Source organism: Theropithecus gelada, chromosome 5, assembly GCF_003255815.1.
Source record: "Theropithecus gelada isolate Dixy chromosome 5, Tgel_1.0, whole genome shotgun sequence".
NCBI classification, from domain to species: domain Eukaryota; kingdom Metazoa; phylum Chordata; class Mammalia; order Primates; family Cercopithecidae; genus Theropithecus; species Theropithecus gelada.
Window position 1 is genome coordinate 105238589 of NC_037672.1, and position 15972 is coordinate 105254560.

At 38.7% G+C, this 15972-nt stretch overlaps 1 protein-coding gene across 2 annotated transcripts in view; it reads right to left on the reverse strand.

The window, feature by feature from the left end:
- Window positions 1–15972, reverse strand: part of PAPSS1 (3'-phosphoadenosine 5'-phosphosulfate synthase 1) — a 110215-nt gene that overhangs the window by 76107 nt on the left and 18136 nt on the right. For both annotated transcript variants that reach the window (XM_025385130.1, XM_025385131.1), the window contains 3 exons: window positions 14476–14590; window positions 7026–7261; window positions 297–435 (listed from right to left, as the gene is read on the reverse strand). In XM_025385130.1, the coding sequence (XP_025240915.1) occupies window positions 297–435; window positions 7026–7261; window positions 14476–14590 (490 nt within the window). The remainder of the gene's footprint in view (window positions 1–296; window positions 436–7025; window positions 7262–14475; window positions 14591–15972) is intronic.

The following is a 15972-nucleotide window of genomic DNA, read 5'->3' on the forward strand; positions in this document are numbered from 1 at the left end:
AAGAAAGTAGAATTGGTTGCAGCAGGCAACTGACGTCCAACTTAATGTTAAGCACCTAATTTTCTCAAGTAGGTTTTCACCAACTCCCGAGCCCCAACTCTGGCTACTGAACAGGATTCCAAAAGGATCAACAAGACTCATTTAGCCCAGCACCAGGCACTGCTGCTATGCCTGAGAGATAGAATAGTGTAATAAGACTACATTCTCTCCTCAAGAAGCTCCAAGTTACTCTAACACTTCCAATCTCTTAGAAAATATCCTAAGCAAAGTGAAACTGGGAAGAAAGTATTACTGACCTTTAATTTCTCCTGCCCGGGCTTTTTTGTAGAGTCCTTTGACATCCCTCTGTTCACAAACATGCAGAGGAGCATCAACAAATACTTCAAAAAACGGTAAACTTGCACCCTCATGAATCTGCCTTGCATTGTTGCGATCCTTAAAAAAATAAAAAATTAAAAAAAATTAAAAATGATCACACAAATCAAAAAGGTACTATGTTAATACTACAAATGAGTAAAAAGTGCTTCTCATCTAATTTAGTGGGAAATAGACAAAATTTATGTTTTTAAATATAAACTGAAAAAAACTCCAAGAAATTATTAGGTTAATTCCTATTACTCGTGACAATTTTAAAAGGCATACTGTTCTACTAACCCAGAATACTGGGGAGTTACAGAAGGAAAACAATGAATGCACCACAAACTCTTTCACCCAAATTCTATATGGATCCTGAGTCAAAGCCCAGCTTGAATGCAGGTGTCATCAAGCTTCTCTCTAATGTCACATTCAAACCCAGCCTAAGCTGGCATGAAAACAACTGCACAAGAAAGATTCATTCAGAATCCTGAGGCTAGTTTCTTTGCCAATAGAAGCCCCCTGCAGCCACTTCTCCTCTCTAACACTCCTAAAACTTAACTTTTCTGCTCCTAACTCCCAAATCTCTAGTAACCACCCTTGTAGTTCCCTCTAAACCCTCCCCACTCTGTCCTTTGGAACAATGTTTCCTTCCTAAGTCAATCTTTTCTTCTTTCTGGTCTTCAAAACCTAATTCTCCCTTTGTTCCACATTTATACTCCATTAACCAAAGAGTAGTTGCCAATATTTTCAAAGTTGGTGCCTGCAATTTCTACCATCCTTTTTCCACACAGCTCATTTTAGCATTTGCCACCTTCCTTGGTCCCTCTGACAATTCTTACCTACTTCCACTCTAACCAGATGGCCATACTTCATGTTTCAAAAAAAAAAAAAAACAACAAATCCCCAAGCATAAGATCTCAATCTCTTCCCTTTCAAGCAAAATCTCGTCTCTGCCATACAAAATCTCTTCTCTGTCATACAAATTTATCTACATACTAATGATCCTTTTCTCCCTGCCACTTCTACCTTCACATATTGGGAATTCCCTTCCCTTTCATGGCCTCCTACAGGACCTTGTTCAACCCAATCTCTCTACTCCACTTGAAATCTTCAGCATTCCCCCTTTGCTGGGTTCCCTGCTCCCCAGTAACAAACAAGTACAAGTACCTTCATCCATTTAAAACAAATGAATGGCTAAGGGCAGTGGTGCAGCATGCTTATAGTCCCAGACACTTGGGGAGGCTGAGGCAGGAGGATCACTTGAGCCCAGGGGTTCCAGGCTGTAACACACTACGACTGTACCTGTGAATAGTCACTACACTCCAGTCTCAGTGACAGAGTGAGATCTTGTCTCTAAAAAAAATTTTTAGCACAATGAACTAACAAATCATATAAAAACTTTTCCTTAACAACAGGTACTTTTCAGTATTTAAAACACCAGGCCTCTTTGCTGCTTTCCCACTGTTATGCCTATGGATGCCTATAATGTTATTCCCTGATCTTTCCTAGGCAGACTCCACCTGGGCTCCTCCTACTTCACCCATCCCTTAACACTGGAGTTGCCCACACTCCCGCCACAGCCCACTGCTCACTTTACATAGTTCTTGCGCATTTCTCTCAAGTGCCTTCACAGTATAAACTACAACACATATATCAACACTGAAGCTTGAACCCTGAACTCTGTCCTGAAATTAAACACACATGTCCAATTCTTCCTGTGTCCACCTGCATATACCACAGGTGCCAAAAACTAAGCATGTCCAAAACTAAATCCAGTCCCTTTTCTCTCAAGTTTGCATTCTCTCGTATACTTCCCAAATCAAGGAAGACCACACTCCACACCCACAATACTAAGACTGGTTCCTTCCCTTTCCCATACATTAATTCAGTCACAAAGTCCTACAGATGTTACTTCTAAATATTACACCAATCCAGTTTGCAATCTTTCCCTATTCCCTAGTTCAACCTCAAATCTCTTGTCTGAACAACCTCAACGTATTACTGGTCTTCTGGCTTCTAACTTGGATATGCTCAAAGCCACAGTCTACACTGTGGCAAAGGATGCAAATTTGACCATCTTACTCAACTCTTCAGAGACTCCCTGCCACCACTGGGGTAAAATCCAAGTTTCTTAAAGTGAGGCATCAGCCCTATACCTGGCACCACCATTCTCAGTCTTGCACTTGATGCTCTATTAATAATACTTGCTTGGTCAGGCTGTTTCTACCTTAGGCCTCCCCACGCCACAATCCCACCCCTACCAGCAAATACTCAACCCCTCTCTTCTGGATAAACCAATGTGCTTCCTCACAGCACATCTCCATGGTGACCTCCTCCAGGAAGCCTTCCCTGCATGCTCAGGCTGATGAGGCCCCTTGCTTTCTCGGGGTTCTCAGAATACTCACTATATATGATCATAGATCTTATTCCAGTATATTAAAATCATCTCATTAGCTTTACAATGTCAGTGTCTGGAACAGCAATTAAGCTATGATCTTACTATTCTAACTATTCTTTTAAAGGAAAGTGTCACCGAGTTTCTATCCATGGCTCTCATCTTATTATATACTCTTCTGTATCTAATCATCCTCATCTAGGTTTCAACTAATAAAGTTAATGATTCCTAAATCTAGATCTCAATCCTACACAACTTTCCTAAACTCTAAAACCAATTTCCTAGATGGCCCAGTGGTAATCTCCACTTAGACACTCCACTAGCACTTCAAACATAATCCACCAAAAATGAAATACGCATGTCCTCCCCTCCTATCCTGTACTTCATAACTCAATCATACCAACCTTTATTCAGAAAGCACTATACTTCATTCTGCGTCCACCCCCCTCCCCAACAATCAGCAATCAAGCAGGAACCAGGTTTTGCTGATGCTACTCAAACCTCAAGAGCCCTTAAATATGCTCCCATCATTACCAGTCCCATTGCTGCTGCTCGAGTTCACGCCCTCTTCCCTGAAGGAGCTGGTGCTACCATAAGCCTCCTGGTTAGTCTCTTACCTCCAGACCATTCTCATTCCAGGCTTCAAGGATGACCTCACTCAAATGCAAACCCAATGACACCAATCTCTGTTATAATCTCAAACTATTAACTCCTTTTGGGGCAAAATTCTTTCTGAACAGTCCAGAAGTCACCACCTAGCCTCTGCAAATCGATCAGCTCCATCTCCCCTCACAATCGTCTTTCATAGCAGTCACAGCAACTTACCTACAGTTTCCCAAAAAAACAAACTGTTCACATTCCATTGAGCATACTGTACTGTCTCCTCTGTCTGAAATAGTTTTCTCCCTCTGGTCTAACTAGTATACTCTGATTCATCCTTCATGACTCATTTCTAGCAGCAGCTCCTCTGTGAATCTTCCATAACACCTTTTATATATATCTACTTCATCACTTGCCTCAAGATACTGTAACTCTTCACATCTCTGCATTCCCACCAGACTACCAACTCCTTAAGAATAGGAACTATCAGGTTTATTTTTAGAACCAATATGCCCAGTTCAGTGGTTGACGTGGAAATACCCAATAAACATCTCTTGAATGAACAAATATAATCGTGACTGTACAGAAAAATACACATGTCCTATATATTACATGTTTCAATCCAAATATTTTCATGGATTTTCAGATGCCCTAAACATAGTCCAAACCTCATTATTAGTGCCTTTACAGATGAGGTCAACAAAGATTTTGCTCCATACTATGCAATCAAGGAGGCCACAAAGCAGATCAGCACACACTCTTAGAGACCCAGGTGTCTGCTGACAGCTCTCCATAACGGGTATTATAGACCTCCCCCTTTCCGAGAGCTGCAAGATTCCCACCAGAAGGTATAAGAATGCCAGTATCATATTTTTATGAAAACTGTGTATATCCAAGGATTCAGGAACTCTAAATAACTCTTACTATGCTTCTATTAATTAAACACTTTAAACTGACATATTGGCAATGATCCAAGCGTTTCAAGAAATGGTTTTTACAGAATGTTTTAGGACTCCTGCCATGGTTCAATTAAGTGAACCTGCGTAAATAATACTCAATCTAACACTTATCCATAATTCTTACAGGTCAAATCTTGTTTTTTTTAAAAAAAAGTCCAAGTAACCATCAAAATGTATGATACAGTACTAGAATTGTGCTAATATAATTTATTACATTTATTGAATAGTTATTACATGCCAGGCACTGTGCTAAGGCTTTAAATACATGACTTACCTAATCTTCAGAGCAACCCTATGTTGCAGGCATTACTTGAACTGAGGGAGGTTAAGCGTGCTGGCCAAGGCCACAGCAGCAATAACTGGCAGAGCTGAGATTTCAGCCCCTTTGTTTCTTTGCAGTTTCAACTCCAAAGACCCTGCCTCTCACCTCTATACTAACTCGCTTATTCACTGATATCAGGGCTTCCCAAGGGAGTATGCTATTGTCCAACAAACGCTAATCATATAGTATGGTCCAAGAGCCAGGCTCGGCATCAAGATTACAAAGCAAGTAAGACGCGGTCCCAGCTGTCAAGGAGACAGTGGAGTTTTGAGGCAGCATAGCATCTAAGCTCAGGAGATGCACTATCTGGGTGCAAACCCTTGCTCTTCTACAAGTATAGTGTGTGATCTTGGGCAATGCACACCTTGTTTCCTTGTCTCCCCACTAGGAGACAAGAATTACTTTAGTTAATTCACAGAAAAGCACTCTAGCAATTACCAGAACACAGTAAAGTGTTCAATAAATGTTAATATTATTATCACTACAGCTACTATCAGTATCACCAGTGAACTGAGTTTTTAAAAATAACATATGCATACCTACAACCATCTGATCTTTGACAAACCTGACAAAAACAAGTAGTGGGAAAGGATTCCCTATTTAATAAATGGTGCTAGGAGAACTGGCTTGCCATATGCAGAATATTGAAACTGGACCCTTTCCTTACACCATATGCAAAAATTAACTCAAGATGGATTAAAGGCTTAAATATGAAACCCAAAACTATAAAAACCCTAGATGAAAATCTAGGCAATACTACTCAGGACACAGGCGCAGGCAAAATATTTCATGACAAAACCATAAAAAGTAATTGCAATAAAAGCAAAATTTGACAAATGGGATCTAATTAAACTAAAGAGCTTCTGCACAGAAAAAGAAACTATCATTACAGTGAACAGACAACCTACAGAATGGGATCAACAAGGAACTTAAGCAAATTTACAAGGAAAAAAAAACATTAAAAAGTGGGCAAAGGATATATGAACAGACACTTCTCTTAAGAAGACATACATGCAGCCAACCAATATGAAAAAAAGCTCAACATCACTGATCATTAGACAAATGCAAATCAAAACCACAATGAGATACCATCTCACACTAGTTGGAATGGCTGTTATTAGAAAGTCAAGAAACAACAGATCTTGGTGAGCTAGGGAGAAAAAGGAATGCTTTTACATTGTAGATGGGAGTGTAAACTAGTTCAACCATTGTGGAAGACAGTGTGGTGAATCCTCAAAGACCTAGAGGCAGAAATACCATTTGACCCAGCAATCCCATTACTGGGTATATACCCAAAGGAATATAAATCACTCTATTGCAAAGATACATGCATGAGTATGTTCACTGCAGCACTATTCACAATAGCAAAGACATGGAATCAACCTAAATGCCCATCAATGATAGACTGGATAAAGAAAATGTGGTACATATACATCATGGAATACTATGTAGCTAAAAAAGGAATGATATCATGTCCTTTCCAGGGACTTGGTGGAGGTGGAAGCCATTATCCTCAGCAAACTAACACAGAAACAGAAAATCAAACACTATATGTTCTCACTTGTAAGTGGGAGCTGAATAATGACAACACATGGACACATCGGGGGAACAACACACACTGGTGACTATTGTGGGTAGGGATGGAGAACATCAGGAAGAATAGCTACTGGATGCTGGGCTTAATACTTAGGTGACGGGATGATCTGCGCAGCAAACCACCATAGCACACATTTACTGATTTAACAAACCTGCACATATAGTCCTGAACTCAAAATAAAAGTTGAAGAAAATAAAATAAAGTGTTAAGGTACCTAACCTAAGTCTCAATGTATGGCTAGAAGTCAGCTGACAATGTGAGGGAGAAGAGTGCTTTCCAGGCAGGGAGGAAACAAAAATCCTGATATAAGAAATGACATAACTTTTTCAGAGAAATACACAAACATGGTTTGTTGTTGCTGCAATCTCTAAAATAAGAGGAACTATGATGCAAGCTAAGAACAACGAATTCTGAGCAAAGAAGCCATGGTAGGGCACATGTTAAGAAACTTAGATTTTCTTCGGAGTATGACATCTGTGAGGCATTCACTATAGGTTTATTAAGTCGAAAAGTCGAGCTTGAAATAATTTGGTCATTGGCTTGAATTCAACCACTGTGTTATACTTCAGGGCTTTTTTAAAAGCAGGTTTTATCAAAACCGGATTTACTTAGAAAGTCACAGCATAGAAATGTTTTAGGTTATTTTAATCCTATGTTTGAGGAACAAAGAGATGGTAGCTGGGGAGAAGCAGAGTTAGCCTCAAAGCACACACCAATGTTTAAAGTATGTGCTTTGCCTGATACCGTATTTTTAGTAAATGTAATCAGAAAGGCAATGGCACAAAAACCACATACCTGAGTATAAGGTGATATGAAACTTGTGATGCACACTAAGCCAGCATCTGCAAACAGTTTAGCAACTTCTGCAATGCGTCGAACATTCTCTTCTCTGTCTTCAGGACTAAAGCCAAGATTTTTATTGAGACCTTGACGAATATTGTCACCATCCAGAGTGTAGCATGGAATACCATGGCAAACCAGGTACTCCTCCAAAGCCATGCTCACAGTAGTCTTTCCTGCTCCAGACAAGCCTAAAATTAAACAGTCCAAACAGATTCCATGTGTAAAGTTAGAAGCATAACTATGTAGTAAAACTTTTTTTTTTCCCAGAATCAGGGTCTCGCTCTGCCACCGAGGCTGGAGTGCAGAGGCTGCATAGCTCACTGCAGCCTCAAACTCCTGCACTCAAGAGATCATGCCTCAGCCTTCTGAATAGCTGGGACAACAGGCACATGCCACCACATCCAACTTATTTTATTATTCGTAGAGACAGAATTCTCAATATGTTGCTCCAGCGGGTCTCAAACTCCTGGTCTCAAGAGATATAAAAAATTTTAATCACAGGACTAAATACATTCATTATGCACAGCAATCTCTCAGTAATGTTCTTATCTAATATTTCTATTTAAGATTTACCTCTTACCTAGGAAAACACCTACAGTTTAAACATAATAAGAGTTTGTTTTAATGAAATATCTATGAGCAAAGGTATCAGAAATCACTGATAAACTTCAGAAAGGCTTAACTAACTTTATTAGCAGACATGGTTGGGAATTCACTTTGTCCTCTCGTTACCACTTTTCTAAAGCAGCATGCCAAATTTGCCCAAATTATTTCTGGTGAGGGAAGAAAAAGTCATATGCCCAAACTATTTCTGGTGAGGGAAGAAAAAGAAAGGACAAAAGTAAGAAATGTTACAAAGGTACCTCCATTTTCCTAGATCATCAGCACTCACAAACCACCTTGATACAACTATCTGAGAGTCCAATTTATAATATAATTAATCTTAATAGAACACCCTCATTTCAACTCACCTTCCTATACTAACAGTGTTTACTCAGTAAACAAGGGGGAGAAGGAAAGAGTACATTTATGCACAATTATTGCCAACTTGGTGAGTGTTGTAACCAAGATACTTCTAAAGCAAGATATAAAATACTGAAGTCTAATGTACCAATGCTCTTGAAAGAATTCATGGTAGTACAGAAGGCTAACTGGAATAAAAAAAAAAATAGAGGGCTCTTTTTTGGTTCCATATGAAATTTAAAGTACTTTATTTCTAATTCTGTAAGAATATCAAATGATAGTCTGATGGGAATAGCATTGAGTCCATAGATTACTTTGGGCAGTATGGCCATTTTCACGATACTGATTCTTCCTATCCATGAAGTTGGAATGTTTTTCCATTTGTTTGTGTCCTCTATTATTTCCCTCAGCAGTGGTCTGTAGTTCTCCTTGTCCTTCACATCCCTTGCAAGTTGTATTCGTAGGTATTTTATTCTCTTTGTAGCAATTGTGAATGGGAGTTTATTCATGATTTGGCTCTCTGCTTGTCTATTGTTGGTGTATAAGAATGCTTGTGATTTTTGCACATTGATTTTGTATCCTGAGACTTCACTGAAATTCTTTATCAGCTTAAGGAGTTTTGGGACTGAGACTATGGGGCTTTCTAAACATAGAATCATGTCATCTGCAAACAGAGACAATTTGACTTCCTCTCTTCCTATCTGAATACACTTTATTCATTTTTCTTGCCTGATTGCCCCGGCCAGAAATTCCAATACTATGTTGACTAGAAGTGATGAGAAAGGGCATCTTTGTCTTTTGCTGGTTTTCAAAGGGAATGCTTCTGGCTTTTGTCCATTCAGTAATATATTGGCTATACATTTGTCAAAAATAGCTCTTATCATTTTGAGATATGTTCCATCAATACCTAGTTTATTGAGAGTTTTTAACATAGATGTTGAATTTTATGAAAGGCCCTTCCTGTGTCTATTGAGATATTCATGTGGTTTCTGTCATTGGTTCTGTTTATGTGATGGAATAACATTTACTGATTTGCGTATGTGGAGAAAATTTTTGCAATCTACCATCTGACAAAGGTCTAACATCCAAAATCTATAAGGAAATTAATACACAAGAAACAACTCCATCAAAAAGTGGGCAAAGGATATGAACAGACACTTCTCAAAAGAAGACATTTATGTGGCCAACAAACATATGAAAAAAAGCTCAGCATCACTGATCAATAGAGAAATGCAAATCAAAACCACAATGAGATATCATCTCATGCCAGTCAGAATGGCTATTACTAAAATGTCAAGAAACAACAGATGTTGGAGAAGCTGTGGAGAAATAGGAACGCTTTTACACTGTTGGTAGGAAATGTAAATTAGTTCCACCATTGTGGAAGACAGTGTGATGATTCCTCAAGGACCTAGTACCAGAAATACCATTTGACCCAGCAATCCCGTCACTGGGTATATACCCAAAGGAATATAAATCATTCTACTATAAAGATACATGCACATGTATGTTTATTGCAGCACTATTTACAACAGCAAAAACATGGAACCAACCCAAATGCCCATCAATGATAGACTGGATAAAGAAAATGTCGTACATATACACCATGGAATACTATGCCAGCCATAAAAAGGAATGAGATCATGTCCTTTTCAGGGACACGGATGGAGCTGGAAGCCATCATCCTCAGCAAACTAGCACAGGAACAGAAAACCAAACATCGCATGTTCTCCCTCATAAGCGGGAGCTGAACATATGGACACAGGGAGGGGAACAACATACACCGGGGCCTGTCATCGGGAGGGCGGGGGGGGATGGGAAGGGGAGGGGAGGGAAAGCATCAGGATACATAGCTATGCATGTGGGGCTTAAAACCCAGATGACAGGTTAAAAAGTGCAGCGAACCACCATGCCACATGCATATAACAAACCTGCACGTTCTACACATGCATCCCAGACCTTAAAGTAAAATTTAAAAAAAAAAAAAGAAGAGGAGGATATTTTGAGAGCATCAATATAGTGTCAGTTGCTTTATACATTAAAAACCGATATTAATGACTGTAGCCAGCTGCATTTTCCAAAGATGGCTGCAACTGAATATCCCATCCTACAAGTGTCTACAATGTGCCTTGCTACTGTCACATCAAGAGGTACTAATTCCCTGCCCTGAAATGTGGGCTGGCTTTAGGGCTTACCTGTAGCCAAAAGAATGTAGTGAAATAGTGACACGGTGTGACTACTAAGGCTAGGTCAGAAAATGCTATGCAGCTTTTCTTTGGTCACTTAATTTGGGAGATGCCAGTGACTCAATCCCTCGAGACCACTATGCTAACGTGATCCCAAGCAGGTGTACCAGCCAGTCTCAGCCCACTAACCTCCCAGCTGACAACCAGCAGCATCTGAGTAAGTCATCTTGGATATCCAGCCCAGCTGAAACTTCAGATGGCTGTGGCCCAGGCCAGCATGACAACAACCAAGCAAGACCTAAGCAAAGCTGCCTATCTGAGCCCTCTTACATCCCTTACCTTCAAAATGGTAAGCAAAGTTAAATGCCGATTGTTTTACAACACTGGGTTTTAGGCAAATTGTTACACAGTAACAGTAAGTGGAACAAAGGGACGGTGGCTGGGTGAAAGAGGCTGTTCTTGATTTCTTCTGAATTGTTTTTAACCACCAATTGAGCACCAAGTATCAGGGAAAAAAAATCTGAAACTCTAAACTTTTATACAACAAAAACAACCTAAATTATAATAAACGTGTCTGTTCATACCTACATGTGTATTTATATGTTTTAAGTGCATATTTAATTTGAAACAAAGAATAAGCACTGTTGAAATTGAATTACTGACATAAACAGTTTCAGTTAATAATTACAGTCAACAGAGCAGTCAGAGGAAATTGGTAATACAAGATAAGCAATCCAAATCTAAGATACGGATAACTGGTATACCTGAAGAATAGAAACCAGTTCTACTGGGTTGAATAGTGTTCCCCAAATATTCATGTCCACCCAGAACCTCAGAAGGTGACCTTATCTGAAAATAGAGTCTTTACAAACACAATCAACGTTAAATTAAGAGAAGGTCATACTGGATTAGGGTGGACCCTAAATCCAACAGCTGGTGTTATTACAAGGCTATAAGACAAAAGTAGAGATTGGAGTGATCCGTCCACACACCAAGGACTGCCAGCCACCAGCAGAAGCTAAGAGGAGAACAGAACAGATTCTCCCTTAGCACTTACCAGAGGAATCAACCTCACCACAAACTTAATTTCAAACTTCTAGCCTCTAGAACTGTGGGAGAATAAATTTCTCCCTCCCATTTTGTGGTTAATTTGTTATGAGAGCCCTGGGAAGTTAACATACCAACCAATGTAGAAACACAAAACAACAAAATTTCCCTAAAATAAAATCTGATAAAAAGTGAACCATGTCTAGCAAAACAGTATACAAAAATCACTCAATACCTTGGGCAGATCCAGGTTAAGCACCTGAATTGCAAGAAAAAAACAAATCTTGACTTCCATGTCCAACATCATTATCAAAAAACATATACATATGAAGGCTACAGAAGATTTGACACCACAACTGACAAGTTTAATCTATTATACAGAATACTGCATACAACAGGGGAATACATATTCTTTTCAAATACACGTTTATGAAAACTACAAGTTTTCCAGGTCCACATGGAAGGAGCTTGAAAGTCACCATTACATCCGAACAAGTAAAAACCTGAACAGAATAACTCTTCTTGGATCCATCAATGAGGGGAGGACAAGGGGCAAACCACTGCCCCCATGAATGGGGAGACAGGCAAATGCAGGGAGTGACGATTGACTGGAGGAGAAACTCACTGTGGGGAAAAGTGCTGTGGGAACCAGGGTCACACAGAAAAACCTAAACTATAATTGAGGAATGAATTAAGGCTCAGTGTGGACAAGTCTGAGAGTTAAAAATTTCAAAGGAACCTAGTTACAGGGAGGTCCCCACAACACTGAGAGTTTCACCTCCAGGAGCTCAATCAGGTTCTCACAGTAAGTACTGAAGAAAAATCCCCAAGTGCGTCCATTCTGAAATATACCAGAGCACCAGATTTTTTTTAACAAGGACTGAACTCAGGAGAAACTATTTAACCAAAGCCTAAACTGCTGAGGTTTTATTGGAACCTAACTGACCTGGGGGAAGGGAAATACCAACTCCAGCCAACTGTAGCCATCCTGTCCCAATTGAGGAAGGCATAGGGTCAGGGCAAGGTGATGACTGAAAACTTATTACATAGTAGACCATAGAGTAAGTACCAAAAAATCAGATAAGCTTTATTTATAAGTATCATTAGTGATGAAATAAATGGAAAATACTATGTTTAAGAGAAAGAGTACCCAATATTCTAAAGATCAATTTTCCCCCGAAATTAACCTTAGATACAATGCAATCCGAAACTAAATAACAACAGAGTTCTGGGGAATTGGTTAAATCTATTACAAGATTCACACAACACTAACAGCCAGAAAAAAAGAAAAAAAAAAGGAAGTCACAATGGAAAAAAAAAGGCAACACTGCTGATGAAGAACAAGGTAAGAGGACTTACTCCACTGTATTTCAAGACTTATAAAAATATAGTAACTAAGAAATGTGGCATTAACAGAGGAACAGACAAATATATCAGTGGGACAGAGTAGAGGGCCCACACGTAAGTGGAGACCTGATAACAGAGCAGACACTGCAGATCAGATAAAAAAGATACCCTCATCAATCTATGTTCTTGGGACAAGTGATCAGTCACATGGAAAAAAACGAAAATGAATCTGTACCTCACACTATACACAAAAATCAACTGCAGATAAGGACCTAATTGAGAAAGACAAAAGCCTCTATTTCCCTGTATTTTTACAGGGAAATAAATAATTCCTTAGTCATCCAGATGAAAAAAGGAAAGCTCCTAAAAAGAAAAAGCTTATTAGACTCACACTTCTTCAAAAACATTTAATGCCAGAAGACAACAGAGTACTGTTTTTAAAATTCCAAGACCAAGAAAGTATGAACCAAATACATATTTTACCCAGCCAAGTTGGCATAAAAGATAGTCAGACTTTCTCAAACATAAAACCTCCAGGAGTTCAGAACCTAATGGAAGGCCACCTTGCAAAAATTATTTAACAAGGAAATACAGACAATTAAGACCATTCAAACAAAGAGCTTGTGAGTGAACATGTCATAGTAAAAGAACCAATGGTGAGCTACCAACTACTGACCCATTAAGTACTATAAACCTTGGCAATAAAAATGTAACAATTTAACAACTGTCTGGAATTAAGAATGAAGAAATGGGAAGAATGTGAGAGTGTATCTGCTTTCATACAAAAACAAACAGACCTGTCTAAAAATGAAACATGATGAAAAAAACAGTAACTTTTTTGCCAATCAACACAAATTTTTAAGAACTGGTAACAACCACTGTTGACAAAGACACTGGGAAATAAACACCCTCCCATACTGCTGGTAGGAGAGTAAATTGGGATAAAATTTTAGTGGGCAATGTGGCAAAATGTATCAAAATTTTAAATATAATTCATAGAAGTGAAAGCATCCATCATTTTTAAAGCTACTTCAAAATCTGTATCAATTCAGTCACTCACCAGCCTGCTATGACTAGACCAAAGGACAGACTCTATGGAAACCAACACAATAGAAACAATCAAAGGACAAACAAAAGCTGAATAATAGAAATTCACTTTGTGAAAATTCTTACCACTCATTTTTTCTGGTTATACCATGCTATGGTTTGAATGTGTCTCTCAGAGTTCACGTGTTGGAAACTTAATCCTCAATGCAACAGTGTTGATGCGGTCTAATGGAGGTGTTTAAGTCATGAGGGCTCCACCCTCATTAATGGAATAATCCATCTATAAAAGGGATTGAGGCTGTGAATTCAATCTTTTGCTCTTTCTCACCATGTGACTCCTTCTGCCATATTACAGACATAGCAAGAAGGCCCTCGCCAGATGCTAGTCCCTCAATCTTGGACTTCTCAGCCTCCAGAACTATCAGAAATAAATTTCTATTCATATAAATTACCCAGTCTCTGGTATTCTGTTATAACAGCATAAAATAAACTAAGACGTATACGGTTTTCACTGTTAGCTTCTTAGAGCAGAATCTGGATCTTATTTGCACTCAGAAGTGTGTAGAATGTAATGTAGTATCTATGAAAAAGTAGTTTTAAGGTGCATTGTGGTTTTTACCTTTATTTAACAGCAATCCTATAAAAGAACAAAAAAAATTACAAGAAATGTTATTAAGCAACTATGTCAGTTATACGTCATGATGCTCCAAATACAAGAACAGAGCTTGAAATTTAAATATGCCTATGCCTAGTCCAAGGTCACCTATATGCACTATTTTTAAAATAAATTGCTTTATCTCTCTTGACCATACCTGTTAGCCAAACTGTGCAACCACGAAAGCCACCTCTGGTCCCCACCACCTGACCTCTCTTGTTCCTGCTGACATGATGGGCTTGGTAGGTGACGTTGGTTGCTCTCTGCATTCCCTAGAAAAAAAAGAAAAAAAAAATTCTAGTTTACATGAGTCCTTTAAAAGGCAAACACATATTCCTTGCAAACACACAAAACTCCATGCAACATGCCAAAAGCAAAGAAAAATATAAAACAGTTTTTTTTTTTCCTTAGAGTACTGGCATAGTGTTTACTGCTTTACACATGCCAACTGATTTAATCCTCATAGCAACCCAATGACATAAGTACTCTTCCTACTAAGGTTTCACAGATGAAGATTTTAAATCCGAGAAACGGTAAATAACTTGCTTGAGATTCCAAAACTAGTGAGTGGCAGACTCCAGAGCCTAGTCTTTTCCCACATTCATTTATTCATTCATCCATTCAGACAGTATCTACTGAGGCCCTACTAGTATGCCAAGTGAGCAAAACAAGACCACTATCCTCAATTAGCCTACATCCCACTGGGGAACAACGTAAACCAATAAAACTTAATTACAACATCAGAGAGTGGTAAGTGCACTGCAGAAAAATAAAATAGGGTAAAAAAGCAAACAGAGATGAGGAAAGAGTGCCTCTTTATAGAGAGGACGATCAAGAAATGCTAAGAAGGTGATATTTGAGTAGACTCCCAAAGACAGTGTGAAAGAGATGCCTATGGGTATCATGAGATAGCTACTTCTGACATGAATAAAGTAGAATGCACTGGTTGTAACTTCATGTTCTCCCAAAGCTGCTTAAAAAAAAAAAAAAAAAAAAAAAAAAAAGCATAAAATTACACAGGCCTCAAAGTATCTGAACAGGCTTTCCTCCAAAAAAGATATACAAATGGTCAATAAGCCACATTATTTAAATAATATTCAACATCATTAGCCACCAGGGAAATGCAAACCAAAACCACAGTAAGATACCACTTCACACCCACTAGGATAGCTGTAATAAAGACAGATAATAACAAGTACCGGTGAGGATATGGAAATATTGGAATCCTCATACATTGGTTGTTGGGAATATAAAACAGTACAGTCATTTTAGAAAATGACAGCCCCTCAAAATGCTCAATATAGAGTTATCATATGACCAAACAATCCCACGGCTACATTATACTCACAAGAAATGAAAACATATGACCAAATAAAACTTGTATATACATGTCCATAGCAGCATTTTCAGAAATACATTGTTATTATCATTACCATGTTATACAATAGATCTTTCAAATTTATTCCTTGTATCTAAATAAAATTTTGTACCATCTAATCAACATCTCCTCCAACCATCCTCCTCGACCCCCACTCCACCCCAAACCTCACAGTCCCTGATAAACACCACTCACTCTCTACTTCTACAGGTTCAACTTTTTCAGATTCCACATGTAAGTGAGATCATATGGTATTTCTCTTTCTGTGCCTGGCTT